General features: G+C 34.8%; 1 protein-coding gene across 1 annotated transcript; it reads left to right on the forward strand.

Annotated features, from left to right (window-relative positions):
* Nucleotides 1-9,169: 9,169 nt before the first annotated feature.
* Nucleotides 9,170-16,187, forward strand: LOC108991014 (ATP-dependent DNA helicase Q-like 1). Its single transcript, XM_018965155.2, has 10 exons — nucleotides 9,170-9,397; nucleotides 10,224-10,612; nucleotides 10,982-11,236; nucleotides 12,048-12,211; nucleotides 12,408-12,504; nucleotides 12,606-12,649; nucleotides 13,833-13,947; nucleotides 14,036-14,389; nucleotides 15,228-15,452; nucleotides 15,572-16,187. The coding sequence occupies exons 1-10, from the start codon at nucleotides 9,283-9,285 to the stop codon at nucleotides 15,677-15,679; spliced, it is 1,866 nt and encodes a 621-aa protein (XP_018820700.1). The 5' UTR covers nucleotides 9,170-9,282; the 3' UTR covers nucleotides 15,680-16,187.
* The last annotated feature ends 1,526 nt before the right edge of the window (nucleotides 16,188-17,713 follow it).

Below are 17,713 nucleotides of genomic sequence, written 5' to 3' on the forward strand. Positions count from 1 at the left end.
TCAAATATTTCATTTCTAAACATATTTAAATAAAAATATTTTTAATTTTAAATCTTCAATTTCTTTTTATCTAATCATTATATAATCATTGTAACGTTTCCAAAATTTCAAACAAAACATACAAAATAATTTAATTTTTTTAAATCAAAAAACAAAAATAATATTAAAAAATTATATTCTAATAATATTTTAACTTTATAATATTTTTATTTAATTTTCTCTTTTTTTAAAAAAAAACTTAATAAATATTTTAATTTAAATTATTTTATTATTATTTATAAATTATTTTACTATTATTAAAAAATATGCTGAGATATTCTAAATATCAACTGAGCCTAAAAGTTCCTTTTTGTGACAGATTCCTAGAACTATCACAAAAGACTAGTAAATTTCTTTGACCAATTCTTTTTGTGACACTTTTCTGTCACGAAAAAAATCTCAATTTTCTACATGAAAATTATCAAATTAGTTTCAATCTATTACCATTAGCATTCCAATCTTTTACTATTAACGCTCGAATAAGTTCAAATGAATTTCACGTTAGAAAATATTATAATTAAAGTGCAAACACGTTTTAATTTACATTCGAATATATTTTAATTCACGTTCAAATGTATTATAATTTACATTTGAACAATTATTGCAGGTTCAAAAGTATTCTAAGTTCCAACGTGATTTAGAAATTAGAATGCCTATATCAACCAATCAAAAGCTGACAAATGTAAGGGTATAATTAGTTCAGTTTGGTAGATCCACGAGGGAATTTTTAGACCGGACCGAAAAGTTTGATCTACCCATTTTTTAGACTAGAACGAATCAATTATCCTTATAGACCGGACCATACTATTATCTATTGGTTCGGTTGGTCCATTCGGTCCAGACCAGTGCAAAATGGGTCAAACATACAAAAAATCTAAAATTACCTTCTAATGTGTATTTTTGGCCCAACTATACAAAAAAGTCCAAAATTAAAATTAAATGAGCTCTTTAATGCAAATTATGTAACTAATTCATTAAAAAAATATTTAATTATAATTATATTTATGATGTTAATAGTTACTAACTTAGTACTCAAAAGTATGTAAATAAATTATGATATTTAATGAATAATGGACTATATTAAGATTTTAACATTTTATATATGGTTAATGAATAATTGTCATTGTCTATAGATATTTCATACTTACTTGCAACTTAGGTACCTTACAAAGAATTTACCTAATTACTAGAGTCTGTATCATTGCATATAATATTATGATCATATGATATATTAGTTAATTGATATCATATTAGTTAATAGTATATTTAACATATTATATGGTCAATGATGATAGGCTAGATAAAAATTACATAATTAATTTATATAATTATTATATTAAAAAATTTTTAAAAACTATATATACTATTTAATCGATTTGGGGTGAAAAAACCACACCTCGGGACCAGATCAAAAATCGAAACCTTAAAATTGTTTGGCCTGAAATTGACCAATACCTTTATCAGTATGGTTCTGACCGACTAGAACCATTCAGTCTAGTCGTGTTTTCTGGTCCGAACCGGAAAACTTACAACCTTAGACAAATGAAAACTCTAAGGGCATGCTTGAACACTTGGGGTATCTCAAGATTTTGTGAATAATAGTAAAATGATTTGAGTGAATATATTTTATTGAGTTTTGAGAAATGAGAAAGAAGACTTTGAATAAAAGTAGTATAAGTTAATAAATTGTTTGAATACAATTTTTAAATATTATTATTTTTTTAAGTTTGTAAAAGTTGTATTGATTTTTGTATTTTTTTCTAAATTTGTAAAATTTGTAATGATTTTTGTGTTTGAATAATAATTATGTAATAATTATATGAAAATGTTGAGAATTTAAAATTAAAAAATGTTTTGTGTTTGAGTGGTGAAGCCCAGCCCCAAAACCCAAGCCCAGCCCAATAACCTTGACCTGAGCCCTCAAAATTTCCAGCTAACCATCAAACCCTAAAATTCTTTTTCCCTCTCCCGTCCTCTCTCTTTTTCTTCCTCTCTCTCCCTATGCATTGTCTCTCACATCTTTGTCTCTCAGGGACTTGGGAAATGAGATAAGATGAGAATTTTGTGAACAGTATAATAAGTTGGTTTGTAAATAGTAGTGTGATGGCTTGAGTTAAGTATTTATTGAGTTTTGGAAAAAGAGAAAGAAAAATTAAATAAAAAATATTATAAAGTTAAATATTGTTAGAATGTAATTTTTTAATATAATTTTTATTTTGAAATTTGAAAAAGTTGAATTATTTTCTGTATTTTGTTTGAAAGTTTGAAAAAGTTGTAATGATTACTTTGAAAGTGTTTATGTTTGAGAAGTAAATTAGATTGAATGAGATGAAAATTATTTCCAAACAACCCGTCAATCTCTCTTCTCTCACTCGCATCCTCTCTTTTCTATCTCCTCGAGTATGTTTCTCTCTCACTTCTTTGTGTTTTCATTTTCGTCACCACCCATGTTGCCGCCCTTAATGTCACCAATCTACTACACACTGGTAAGTCTCTATCTTTCCCTCCTTCTCACAATTGCCCTCTACATTGACAACTGTGCCATCTACTTCACCCCCACCATATTCCTCCACCTCTTCAGTAAGCCTTATGTCCTCTCATCTCTCAATCTCTCCCTCTCTAATATCTCTCATCTCTCCCACGCACTCACTTTCCCTTCTCTCTCTGTATTTGTGTCGTCCACCGCAACCTGCGCCGTTGCACACGATCGGCCGTTAAGTCTATCTCTTATTCTCCCCGCTCGTGTCCCTCTTTTTGTTTCCCTTTCCCTCCAATCTCCCTTCTTTCTCCCTTTTCCCGTAAACTACCACAACCTCAACGGTTTTCCTATGCCACCTCCAACTGCCAAGTACTGGTCACCAACGAAAGCATATTGGCAAGGCGCAACCCCCTTCTACAGTTGTCCACGTTGCTGCACCATGAGAGACAAAGATTGGACCATCCCCTCTGTCTTAAACCGTAAACCAATGCTCCTCCGTAAGCCACCACTGTAGCCCAACCTTGAACCCGTAGCGGAACCATTGTAAGCCAACTACCACATGCACGCACGCACTCCCTTTTTCCTCTATGCCCAAGACACCATCACCCAGGAAAGTGTGCACCTCCAACTGATGGGAGCAACCACGTGAAGCGGGACGCCGATGACCACCCAAAGGTTTCACCACCTCACGAAAGTAAGTGGCTCTCAAACTAATATCGGAATATTTGTATTTGGAATTGTGAAATTGTGTTTGTAGTTGAAATTGTGAAATTGTGTTTTGTGCTCGATCTGATGTTGTGAACAATTGGCCATGTGAAGCGTTGAGATAAACTGTGTAATTATGATATGACTATTTCATGTTATCTGCACCCTGTAAGTGATAATGCTCCAGACCAAGTCAAACACAAAGATAAACATCAATCCGAGAATATCACTCCTAGAGATATACAATTTGTAAATTCAAATACTGAGAGAGATATGGATAAATGTAATTCAAACTAAGTGAGGATTATTCGGTTGTTATCTTGTTATCTTGTACTCAACTATATTGTTTATAAAAACAAAGAAGGACACCTCCATACGATTAGTGTGGAACAGAGTATTCATCCAATTAATTATTGTTTTATGGTATCAAGAGCTATCAAAGACCATTGTCTGATCCATACCCTCATATTCTTCAAGCTCCTCTGTAAACCTCCCACCCGATCAATCTTCCCACCTGCCATCCCCGACAAATCTCTCCAATTTCATTACTATAAAACTCAACAAAGACAACTATTTATTATGGAAGGCGCAGATCATGACTTATCTTCATGGTCAGCAGTTGTTCGGCTTCGTTGATGGTAGCGGCACTCCATCATCTTTCTTGCCCCATGTTGGGGGTGTTTCATTACCCAACCCGTCGTTCACACGATGTTTTCAGCAATATCAAATCATCCTAAGTTTGCTGGTATCCTCTCTGTCCGAAGGTGTCTTGACTCAAATCGTCAGCCTCTCCACATCTCGGCAAGTCTGGTTAGCTTTGGAGCGCATGCTCTCTGCTCACTCCCAAGCCTGGATCACTCGCATCGGGTTCTAGCTCTCCACTTTTAAAAAAGGTAACTCCTCAATCACAAATTATTTTCAGAAAGCAAAGAACCTATATGATACTGCCGCCATTGACAAACCATTGGAGGACTTTGAAATTGTCTCCTATCTTCTGGCTGGTCTTGACACAGCCTATGATCCCTTTATTACGTCCATTACGACAAGGGTAGATCCTATGACACTTGATTATGATGTCTTCGGCCACCTATTAAATTATGAGGTGAGTCTTGAGCAATTGACCTCCTCCTTGACATGGTAGTAGCATCTGCCAATATTGCAACATCTCGTGTAAGCCAATCCAACAATCGCAACAATGGTAACCGTAGATGTTATCCCTCCAACAATTGCAACTGTGGTCGCGGTCGAGGTCGAGGTACCTTCACCAACAATGCTCAGTTGTCTCGCGTCCAATGTCAAGTATGCGGTAAATCTGGTCACTTTGCACTTTTTTGTTGGTATCGCTTTGATCAATCTTTTTAGAGCATTCATCCTGCACCTACTGCCTTGACGGCTACGGCTCCTTCCAACAATGACGCAACGTGGTATACTGACTCTGGAGCCACTCATCACCTCACGAATGACTTCCAGAATCTCAACCTGACTGTTGAGCCTTATCATGGTCCAGACCAAATTCAAATTAGTTATGGTACATGTTTAAATATCACTCATGTTGGCTAATCTAAATTGCCTTCCACTTATAATTCATTCTTACTGAAAAAACTTTTGCATGTGCCATTAGGTGCAAAGAATTTAATTTCAGTAAGTAAATTCACTACTGACAATCGTGTTTTCATTAAATTTCATGGAGATCATTTTTGCATCAAGGATGAGGCCACGAGGAGAACGCTACTGCGCGGCAAGGCTGAATCTGGTTTATACCCTTTCCCTTCCAACATGTCTGCTCACAAGTCTCAAGCACTTCTTAGTTCTTACCACTAGCGCTCCACTGATCACCACTTGGCATGCACCAACTCATGCATCCATTAATTGTGACATTATGTTTTCTAGAACTTTAATCATTATTGATTAATGCCTTATAAAATGAGATTTTCTTGAAGATGAAATTTTGGAAATGTATTTATATCCATTATTAGGTTGTCCACTCTTATACTTAACAAGATTGGGTCCCTTTAATCTTTTCGATCTCGATGCTCTATGTTAGGGGTGGGCAGCGGGGCCCTGCCCCGCCCCACATAGAGAGGGCCTAGCAGGGGCGGGATGACCCCAGCGGGGCCCCGTCCTGCTCCACATATAAAAAAAAAATTATTTATATATATAAATAAATATATTGTATATAGATATACACAATTTATAAAAGCCTTAAAATTATATTCAAGTCATTGGATTGCTTTGGCCTCCTAGGCCAACCTTTATATAGGAGGCCAAGGCAATACAATAGTCATCCTTAAGCAATGTGAGACTTAGTAGTAAGTCCCACATTGCTTAAGGATGACTATTGTTTTGCCTTGGCCTCCTATATAAAGGTTGGTCTAGGAGGCCAAATCAATCCAAAATCTAATTCTAATGAGTTTAGATTTTTTTTATATTTATCAATTTTAATTTATTATTTAAATTATATGATAATTTGGATCTAAAAAAATTTTTTTAGATCAAAAAAATTTTTTTTTAACATAATGTGGTGCCTAGGCAGGGGGCGGGGCGGATGGGATTTTTTCCCCCGTCCCCGCCCCTGCCCCCGCCACCTGGGGGCGGGGGGCGGGGAGGGGGTGCCCCCACCCCACACCATGCGGGTAGCACCCTTACTCTATGTCTAGTTACCATTTTCTGTTTCAAATCTCTAATCAGTAGAACTGATGACGACTCGAGAGACTTGAAATCACTGTATGTTTTGTTCTCTCTTGCAAATTAGATATCAAATATGTTCTTTTCTTACGGAATGAAATTTGAGTTGCATTATATAAAATGTTTTTCCTTTCTCTTTTTGTAGTAATAGCTTAACTTTTTACTATTGATATTTGAGTTGAGATGACACCCGCAATCATATTAATTTTTTTTTTCATATTGACTCGAGTTATTATGTATTATTAAAAAATTGTGTATAAGCAAAAATTATTCTTTTTTATATGAGCGGTGCTACTACTTATTGTTACCGCTAGTTGCTTTTGTCAACTTTTTTTTTTTATTTTTCTATTCATTTTTTTTAATATATTTAAAAATTAAAAAAATATACCAATACATTTAAAATTAATTTCTTTATCATTAAGTAAAAAAAAAAAAATTCACTGAACGGTCAAATGGAGCGGTAACTATTGGGTGGCATAATAATTTTTTTCTTCTTATATTCATAAGTTTAACATTTCTATGGATGTTTATTTTTTAGCAATGCGATATTCTAAATCTAGGGTATATGAAAGGATCATGAAATTCCAAAGAATTAGATATCGCACGACAGGATATGAAGCAAATAAAGTTTATATAGTTTGTAAATTAATTATATGCCCAATTATTCAATTTGGAAATTAATTATGATTGCCTTGTAATTATTTGCTTTCTATGTTTCAAACAATTATCATGCATGTATGTATTTTCTTTAGAATGCATGTTTCTGTTTTTATATTCTACTTATTTGGAAATTATGGTACAATTTGAATTCTCTATGTATATGTGGACAACTTTATTAATTATATTAATTTTCCATTTTTACTGTTATTTAATTAAAATGTTATTATTGCTACAATAGCATTTGAACAACATGTCATAACATCCCAAGGATTGACATTCGAACACAAAAGAATTAACATTCAAACCTATGTACAATATTACATGCAAACATTATCAATTCACATTTGAACGTCAATATACTTCGTTCAAATGGAAAAAAAATTGACGTTCGAATGTAAAAATTGACAATTGTTAAAATTGATGTTTGAATGTAACAATTTATGTTCGAATATAATAGTTTTCGTTTGAACGTCGAAATGCTTTTTGGTATGTTTGAACATACTTTTAGAGACGAAAACCAACTATCACCAAAAGTTGGTCACGTCTGAAAGTTCAATTGAATGTTGGTTCAAAAATATTTTTTTGCGACGATTGAATAGTAAATCGATAATATATATTTCAGGATGTAGTTATTGTGTTGGTATGTGGACTATTTTTAGATGAATTTTAACCATCACATAAAACATTTTGTGACGGTTTAGTTTGGTTTTTTTTTTTTTAGGTGATGGTTTAGTTTGTCACAAAAACTACAATATGTTGGTTATCGATAAAGTTGAAGAGTTTCTAGAAAAACACAAAAAATAGTTATGTGTTGTACCATTTTAACATTGGCAAGTAAACAATAGGTGCTTCAAACGGTCACACACCCAAAGTAGCAGCTAAGTTAGGGATTCAACCCTTAAACAAAGATATGTCTAAAACATAAACCTAAAAATGGAAAAGACTTTCAGTTTTTTACCAATAAATTTCAACCTCATAATTCACAATCCTATCTCAATATATTCTACTCTCTCCTCAGTAGAAAAAACCCACCCTCCCTTTTTGATTATTTTCTATTTTTGGCCAAGGAAGGAAGACCGGGGGAGGGTGGGATGGAGGAGCTTGGGTACCACTCCTATAGAGTTGACCGGAACCTTGAAATCGTTAGCGTAAAGGCCTTAGCAGAAAACCAGATCTTTGTAGGTGGTCGGTCTCGTCCTTATTCATTCGAATATACTTTTTCACCTAGAAAACACAATACCGCCAAGGCCACAAAGACCTCCAAAAAATGGTGGAATGACCCTGAGATGAAGAGGAGAAGGAGAGTTGCGAAATATAAGTTTTACAGCGTTGAAGGGAAAATGAAGATATCTCTAAAAAAAGGGATGCATTGGCTCAAGAACAAGTGCATCGTGATGGTACGCCGGTTATGAGAAATAGTGAGACAAGCAAAATAAGAGAGAGAAAGAAAAGAACAAGAGGGGGAGTATGTGTATTTCTAACAAAAGCTCTCTCTCTTACCGGTGCTATCCTTTTGCTTTGTGTTCTTTTCTAATTAGAACACAAACTAATTATACATATGGGGAACATTCATAATGTGTACATATCACATATATTTAATGGTAAATCTGATTAATTTGCTTTGTTTTGTATGATTAATCCTCTCTTTAGATATCAAAAGATTTCGTATGTTTTGTATGATTAATGTTGCCTTTTTTCTTAGGATGCCAATCAGTTTAATTCCCATGTTACTCTCGCCTCCATTTTAGATAGATGGCGTTTGATAAGAGTAATGATATTCATAATCTTCTTATCATCCTATGATGTGGTATTAGATGATTGAAAACTATTTATTATATTTCACTTGTGAACTTATTATCTAATGACACATCATGAGATGATGAGAGAATGATGAAAAAAAAAATATAATGAATAGATTTTTTTTCGTTTGTTAAACTGCGAGATAATGGTGGTTAAAATGGCCATCCATATATATTCTTTTCATCTCCCTCAATGTTATATAAAAAAAAATGTTAATTAACTTAATTGCTACGTACCAAAATGTTTTAAGTTTCATGTCATCGATGGCGTATATGAAAATGAGCTCTTTAAAAGAAATAAAGAACCTCCTAGGCCTCTCTATCTGGATGGGTTAAACTCCAATTATAAGAAATCTATATACTCAAATCTCCCTAATCAATGTGTCCTCCTTAATCAGGAGTTCAAATTGGTTTGGTTTGTCCTCACCAACTTTCGAATATCTATATTATTTGCAAGTGCGTAAAATATAATACCATTCACGTTACTTACATGATAAGATTTGAGTTGTAATATTCAAATTTTAATATTTATTTTCAAAATCAAATCATATTATGCAAGTATTTTACTAAGTGTATTATCTACACTGACTTATAAATAGAATTTTTCTTTAATTTTGAGACTGTCGTTCTCATAAAAAAAAATTAGTTCATTTCATATTGTCTTCTAGAAGATCCTAATACAAGTAAAATGATCAACAGACACTACTTAGGTGTCAAAGCTAAATACCAATCATAAACCGAGCAAGTATATATTGAGCATGAGAGTGTCCCAAATTTCACCAACATGAATAGCCAGCACAAAACGACTTCGTTGCAGAGACTTTTCTTCCTCTATATAAACAAGCTTCTCCGACCTGGTTTTTCAAAGCAATTTAGCGCGGGAGACTAGAGTTCAATTTGATCGAAGCCACAGAAATGGACGACCACGATCTGGAATTGGAGAAAGCTCGCTTGCTAAGCTTAGCCCTCGAGTTCGGCTTCGATGAAGAGGCGGCAGAGAAGTGCTTGGATCGTTTGGTTCAGCTCTATGGTACCTCATTGCTTCGCCAAAAATCTTAAACCCTAAAACAGTCTTGTTTTTTTCCACATACAAATCTGTGCATGTAATTTCATTAAATAATGAAACGCGTTTAGGGTATTGATTTAATTCTTAGATATGTGGATGTTTTTGCCTGTTTAAGGGTTACGATTTTGGATTCTACGAGGAATAAGCGCTGGTTTGGATGGTGAGTTGAGATGAGATTAGTTGAAATAATTTGTGAATAGGAATGAGATATTTGAGTTAAGATGAGATGAGTTAAAAATAGTTTGAGTTAAAATATTTTATGGGGTTTTGGAAAATGAGAGAAAAATTTGAATAAAAAGATTATCAAGTTAAAATATTGTTAGAATATAATTTTTGTTTTGGGATTTGAAAATTTTGAATTGTTTTTTGTGTTTTGTTTGGAAGTTTGAGAAAGTTTTAACAATTAGTTAATGATTAGATGAAAAAATTGAAGATTTGAAATTAAAAAGTGTTTGTGTTTGTAGTGTTTGGATATTGAGATGAGATGGGATGAGATGAAACTCATCATGGAAGCATCTATCTATCCAAATCAGGACTAAGGCTATGTTTGGGTAGTGAGGTGATCTCAGATGATTTGTGAATAGTAGTAAAAAAGTTGTGAAAAAATAATGATAAAATATACCGGTTTATTAAGCTGTTGTTTTGCACAGGCTGATAATAAAACATCATTTGGGTTGAATTTCTCTCTTAAAGTAGCTGTGACCAGTGCATTTGGTCCTCTATTCAGCTGTAGGTATTGATTTCTCCATCGTCATTTATTTTTTCCTTAAACAAAAAAAATATTTTTTAGGAGAGGATGGCCAGGATTTTATCACTGTGGAGCACTGTGGTGATGATTTTCTCACGGCATTAGCTGAATCAATGCAAGACACTGAAGAATGGGATGATTTACAAGCCATTGAGTCAGAAGCTTGTGGAACCTTAAAGGATATGTTTGACATAGATGTTTGCAACAGATATGAAGCAGATAATGATGAAGGTGGAAGAAGCTATATCAATGTTATAGAGGATTCACCCAAACCTCAGAAGCATTCAAGTTTTATGGATTTGGATTCTTCTAGTGATGGTGAAGACTTAAAAACTCCAAAGAACAAGGGTGTCAAAGCTACCCCTTCTTCTACTGATTGGAGCAGTCCTGTCTTCATGCAAGGGTCGAGTAAACGTCATTCAAAATCCGTGGTATGATATTAAGCCAACAAAAGTTTCTTCTCATCTTCTGTTTACTACACTGTGATGAGCTCAATTTTTGTGCAACTGCTACAGTTGCATCATAGCTGTTTTGGTCATTATTGTTAATAGCAATATTTTTGGCTATCATTGATTGCTGCTAAGTTGTCAAGGGAACATGTTAAAGCATGGCTGTCATAAACTTATCTATGTGTGTGATTGTAAATGATTGCATGTTGTAGTTAGTTTGTAACAACGTTTTTATTCTCAGTTAAAATGAATACAGACAAGACAAACACCCCTCTTTCTGATTGTAAGCTTACAATGTAAGCAAAACAGTTTTGGCCTTTCAGACACTGAAGTATTCAGTCTTTGTTGAAGGATTGTAGGAGCAGCATCATTCAAAGTCCAGTTACATCAATTTCCTATAAAAGACGGTGCTCCCAAACATTGGAACATGAGACTCTGAGTTATGAAGAATTAGAGTCTTTGGATGATTTTGAATTGGCAAATGTCGTGATATTTGGTAACAGGGCATTCCGGCCATTGCAACATCAGGCTTGTAAAGCAGCTGTAGCAAAGCAAGACTGCTTTATTCTTATGCCTACTGGAGGTGGTAAAAGTCTATGTTATCAGGTCATGTTCTCTTCCTTATTTTTATAGATTATCTTACCTGTAAGTTCTCTTAAATTATCTTACCTGTATGTTCTCTTTAAGATATGAATTGTGCAGGAAAATTCCCTTAATCCTGTTAGTAGTCCTCTTAAAAACTGTGCAGGCTAAAGTAGAATATTAGCCACATCTCTAACATAATACTTCCCCTTTTGATGTGGCTTCAAGATGCATATGGGAAGCCTGTCGGTAGTATTGGTGCAAGAAACTTGAAACTTGTCTCTATAATTTGTGTTACAATGTATGTTGTCGATTTATTGTTGAATGTTCCCTTTATATTTTTTAAGACCTGTATGGTCCATGATATACCATGGAGAGGATAGCATTGCAGAAAACCAGGAGCCATTGTCGTTGCCATATAATTTATTAAATTTATTTTTCCAAGTCGAGTTGATTTTTATTTAGATTTACATGGGCCAAATAAACCTTGCTACTACTCAATTTAACATATTATCACATGGCTATCACCTTTAGGCCCCATTTGGATAGTGAGATGAGATGAGATGGTTTTAGATGAAAGTTTAAAGTTGAATAAAATATTGTTAGAATATTATTTTTTAATATTATTATTGTTTTGGGATTTGAAAAAATTGAATTGTTTATTATATTTTGTGTGGGAGTTTGGGAAAGTTGTAATGATAAGATGAAACCATTTCTGTATCCAAACGGGGCCTTAGACATCAAGCAATATGAATGCCTGACCTTTATTTGAGTAGTTAAATGTGAGATGCTGTTGACTTACTGTTTACATTGTATGACTCCATGTTTTGTACAGCTTCCAGCAACTCTGCAACCAGGTGTTACGGTAGTTGTATCTCCCCTACTTTCCCTCATCCAGGATCAAATTATCACTCTGAACCTCAAGTTTGGAATACCTGCAACTTTTTTGAATTCTCAACAAACTGCTTCCCAAGCAACAGCCGTCATCCAAGAACTAAGGCAAGGTTCAGTTCGTTTTTGAACTCATATCTGCTAAGAGAAGTATATTTATCTTTTGCCCTAAAATCTTCAAAAGGAGTTTTCTACGTACCATAAGCGACAATAGGTTGCCTTTTCAATATTTCAATCTTCCCTTTCTTTCTACAAAATTCTTCCAATTGATTTTCTCATCCACGTTTTGTTTTCTTATTTCTAGGAAAGATGAGCCATCATGCAAGCTCTTGTATGTAACTCCTGAAAGAATTGCTGGGAACTCATCATTTCTTGAGATTCTAAAAGGCCTGCATTGGAAGGTGAAAATCTCAGGTTTCCAACTGAATTCCTCAAACCTGTTTACTACTAGAGAGTTTTGAAAATAAATGTTGCATGTAGTTGACCCCAGCATAAATTACAGGGAAAACTGGCGGGTTTTGTTGTTGACGAAGCACACTGCGTCAGGTATGCTATTTTCTTTTCTGTTTTCTGATTTATTGATTCATATCGATGGCTATAAGTGGTACTGGAATACATGAGAATCATAGCATGGGGATGCAGTCCACCTTCTGAAGGAACCTGTCCCCTACCTTTCCACGGCCACACCAAACTACACAATTTTAACCTTTGGCCATCATAATTGGTTGAGGATTTTATTCGATTACTCTTCATTGATGCATCATCCAAAAGGTGGGCACATGGAGGCTTTGTTTTGATTGTATTTAGCACTTGTACGATATGAGAATTCAAGAGTGTATGAGTGTGCCCTTGACTCAGGCCTTAGGTGATAAAGGCTGTGGGAATGGGAGGATTTTTGGTTCAAATCTACCAAGCAAATGAAAGAATAATTTCTTTGCCATTTTATATACCGAGTACTGTTGGAATTATTATTTTTGATAAGTCTGTAATGTAGGAATTATTGATATTGATAATATCTGTTAAAGCTGAATTATGTGTTGGAAAATTCAGATCCATACTTTCATAAGTTTGAAAGATAATTTAACCATAAAATCACATATAAAGTGGTCAAGTAATACCCTTTTTAGGGATAAAAGGAAAGAAAAAGAACAGAATCCCATAAATAATATATATATTTAAATTTTTTACTTAAACCGGCACAAATTTAACTTGAGAAAGCCATGCACCGATGATTGCCATATGTAATTGCAATACTGATGTATGCAATCTCTGAAATAGAGGTGCAATTAACCTCACAACCACATATGTACCCTTCGATGGTTGACACGTGTTACCCCATTTTAATATTTTACGGCCTCCTTTTGCCTCCCGAGATAACCAAGCTACCTTCAGTCCTTCAATCACCATTACCAATCTCAATAGTCTCTCTAACCAAGTTTACCGACATAACCACCTTGTAATCCATCAAGCACCATTTTAATGTCTGCTGGTTTATTACCTCTGGTCTTTTACACACTACAGACATGCTGTCACTGGAGAAGTTATGTTTACCTTTATGGGGAAAAAACTGGATTACACCCCCCCCCCCTCCCAAAAAAAGGGGAGGAATAACTAGGTTCCAGATCTCCTCAACGATGTATGTCAAGCAATGCAACTTCTTTCACGTAACTGAAACAAGAGAATCTTATTAATTTGTTTTTGTTCTAATTTTATTACTTATTCTTCCCAGCCAATGGGGACATGATTTTCGTCCAGATTACCGTGGATTAGGATGTCTTAAGCAGAATTTCCCAGATGTTCCAGTTATGGCATTGACCGCCACGGCAACCCATTCAGTTCGCAAGGTAATATGAACAACGATGGACTTATCTATCTGTACCTTACTATGAAAAACATTATATGTTTCCCTCGTCTGAAATGGATGCTATGCAGGACATAATAAAAGCTTTAAGAATCCCTCGCGCTCTGGTTCTTGAAAGAAGCTTTGATAGACCCAACTTGAAGTATGAAGTTGTTGGAAAGACCAAGGAGCCACTGAAGCAGCTTGGGCAGCTACTAATGGATCGCTTCAAGAATCAGTGTGGAATTGTATACTGCCTTTCAAAAAGTGAATGTGTTGAGGTTTCAAAGTTTTTGAGGGAGAAATGTCATTTTAAGACAGAATATTACCATGCTGGTTTGGTTGCTCGCCAGAGAGTTTCTGTTCAAAAGAAGTGGCACATGGGAGAGATCCATATTGTTTGTGCAACTATTGCTTTTGGAATGGGAATAGACAAACCAGATGTTGTAAGTCCAGATAAATTCAGTTGCTTCTTTTTTATGCTTCTTTGTTGGATTTTCAAATAATGCTGTGGTCATGTGTGATTGTATGATTAATCACAGTAATGATGTCTCTATTGCTGAAACTAAATGCTTTCTGTGGTGATTGCAAATGACTACAGCCGTCAAACTTTATACAATGGCCATTATGGTATGTTGCTGGCATTGGCCACTTATGTAAAACATTTTAAATATATAGGTTAACACTTAAACCTGTGATCAAAGAATATTATTAAGTTATTAGAGGAGAGATTTGCTTTTGCTTCGTGTTCAAATATTTTTTTGGGGATTCTTACAACAGTCCATAACTGTGTGTTTGGATTTCACCATTTCTCCAGCCAATTGTGAATTAATGCTTATGCTAATCTGTACATCATGTAAGCCAACTTTAAGTTGATCATCTCTACCTATCCAGCCCAAGGACTATCAGTTTATTTGGTGGAGAATTAAAGCTGATCTGAAGAGCTGCATATATTGGATAGCTATAGATGACTACTAACTGACTTGAAATGTGACGCGGTTGATATATATTAGTAAAGCATCAAACTCAGCAGCTGGCTTTGTCAAAGATGTATCACACCAAAAACTGTGGATGGCGTAAGAGTAATGTTGCACTAGTTGAACATCAGGCACAGCTCAAATTATTTAGGATTAAGATACTCTAGAGAGTATAATAGCTTTAAACTCAGGTGTTTCACCATTCAATGTCAGTATCATGCTTGCAGCATGGTTGTTTTTCAGTCCAATTTACTGGTAAAAATACTTGAGTAATGTGTGTTCTTTTTCTTTCCCTTTTAATGTTCAGCGATATGTCATCCACAATACATTGTCCAAATCAATTGAAAGCTATTATCAAGAATCCGGAAGGGCTGGAAGAGATAATTTACCAGCAACATGCATTGCTCTATACCAGAAGAAGGATTTTAGTCGGGTTGTATGTATGTTGCGGAACGGGCAAGGATACAAAAAAGAAAGCTTTAAGAGAGCAATGGCTCAAGCTCAGAAAATGCAACAGTATTGTGAACTCAAGGTTGGCAACTTCACATTCTCCATTGAACCCACCCCAAAAAATATCAGCCTTCTTATTTCAGAGTTGAGTTTATTGATAAACTCTTTGCTTTATTCTTAATATGTTTCGAAATTTTGCAGGCTGAATGTCGGAGACAAGCCTTACTCAAACACTTTGGAGAGTCTTTTGATAAAAAAGCCTGCAAATATGGTTCTAATCCTTGTGATAACTGTCTCAAGAACTCCTGAGCACCTGCATGCTTATCATTATTTGCTAGTGAGGTGTGCCACGAGTCAATCTTCGTGACATCCCACAAATTTCAATCAGGGGTTGTTTCATGCTCGGCCTGATTTAGCTGCCCATTTTAATGCCCGTAACGGAAGGGTAAAACAATTGTGTTTTACCATATAAATTCCGTCCCCTTTATCCTTCCAATTCCTCCTTAATGGAGACAATGGTTGATTGGTGGAGGAACCAAAGCCACCCTCCTCTTTGTCAAGTGAAAAGTAAAAACCCAAACCCAATCCGGCAGTTATATCTTTTTGAGTCTGTAGCTTTGGGTGTTTGCAGTGTGAGAGTTGTGTGCGTGTGAAGGAAAGTACTCTGGGGGTGTTTGCATGGGAGTCTGATTTAAGCCCAAAAAGATGAGGGACTATCGGATTCTATCCCTGCATTTGAATTCATAATATATTGACTACTACTTTTGTCTTGGGAATTCGTGTTTGAGTTCATCAAATATTGGAGAAACCAATGTCTGGTATTGGCATACGTTGCAAAAGGCTAGCCATTGGTTTTTGTCTTTGTTCTTTTGGGTGTGGTGAAGATCTATTAAGCTTGTGAGTAGTTGCACTTTTTTTTTTTTTTAAAAAAGAAAATGATGGTTTCCAATTTTATGAATACACATTCACTTATTGTGTATGAATACCGTGGTTACCATCCAAAATCTTGAAGATACATGAATCCAAACCAAAATTGTAAAAAAAAAAAAAAAAAAAAAAAAAAATTGTGTCAAGTACTTGGATCATTTTGCACAGTTTTTGCACAGTTTTGCAAAGTAAATAGACCCTTTTGCACAGTTTTTTGCAAGTAATTCAGCGGCTTGGTTAAGGAGGAGTCACAGGTTGAAGTTTTTAAAAATCCACCACTCTTCTCTACTGGCTTTTCAATAAATAAGAATGGCATTTGGATCATTGCATATTCATTCATCTTCAGAGATGTAATAATTGTGTCAGATTGTTGATGAATTGGCTCTCTCGATCGACCAAAGCAACAATTGGGTGCTGCACCTTATCCAATCTTCCACCCATCTACCACCCTTTGTAGTTTAGTACCAGTACTTGAACCGCCATTAATCCATCTCCTTTCCTCTTTTATATTTTATTTATTTATTTTAACTCCTCCTCATGACACATCGATATTTGTGTATGCATTTGACCTTTGGTCCTTTGGCATTCCTCTGCCAACCATTTATTTTTCATTTGGTTTGTCATATTGCCAGACTGCTGTATAGTCAACAAAGATTGGCGGAACATTAATTTATATGGATCTAACATCTGCAAGTTACCTCAGGGGAATATTCTGAGGAAGTGCACATGGAAAAACTTAGCAGCCACCATGCAATTTGTTCTTCTTTTTGCATATTTGTTCTCTTACTTTGGGCTATGACTTTTTAGAGTAGTAGTGGGCTCAATAAATTTTAATCAAAATTTGATTAAGAAATCTATTTTTATAAATTTAGCTAGCCACTTTTTAACAACATCAAATAACAGGCTCAACAAATCTTATTGTAAGAATTACAGAACTGTTTAGAGTCCATATATACTGAAGTAAAATAATTATCCAAAAAAGCAGCGGGAGTGAATATTTTTCTTCTACTGCACGGGAGAGATAAGCGGGAATGAATATTTTAGTCAAAAGTAATATTTGACTAGTCTCATTTGACTCAATAAATTTAGCCAGCCCATTCATCCAAAGCTAAAATTATTGTATATTTAGCTAGCCCATTACTACACTTTATTTTAAACTTTAATTATTCTTTTGCTAAAATTTGATTTTAGCTAGCCCACTATTAGTGCTCTAAAACTGCCCCATTCAAGTAATCACTTTGTAAATAAACAGCACAAAATCTAAAACCTCACTCAATTCTCACCATATTCTTGCATTTCTTTTCTCTTGTAGTTGTTTCCTTGAACAGCATTTTGGAAGTCTTGTTTTCTTTCTTAAAAAACTCGGTGAGATCATGGGAAGTGTATCTGAAATGGTGGTCCTCCAACGCCTGTTTT

Source organism: Juglans regia, chromosome 11 (assembly GCF_001411555.2).
Source record: "Juglans regia cultivar Chandler chromosome 11, Walnut 2.0, whole genome shotgun sequence".
In the NCBI taxonomy this organism is placed as follows: Eukaryota; Viridiplantae; Streptophyta; class Magnoliopsida; order Fagales; family Juglandaceae; genus Juglans; species Juglans regia.

Excerpts from the sequence above, each read along its gene's own strand:
- LOC108991014 (XM_018965155.2), top strand. The coding sequence starts at position 9,283 with ATGGACGACCACGATCTGGAATTGGAGAAAGCTCGCTTGCTAAGCTTA. Across the intron at positions 12,212-12,407 it reads GCCGTCATCCAAGAACTAAG|GAAAGATGAGCCATCATGCA; the intron begins GCAAGGTTCAGT and ends TCTTATTTCTAG. Across the intron at positions 14,390-15,227 it reads GAATAGACAAACCAGATGTT|CGATATGTCATCCACAATAC; the intron begins GTAAGTCCAGAT and ends TTTAATGTTCAG.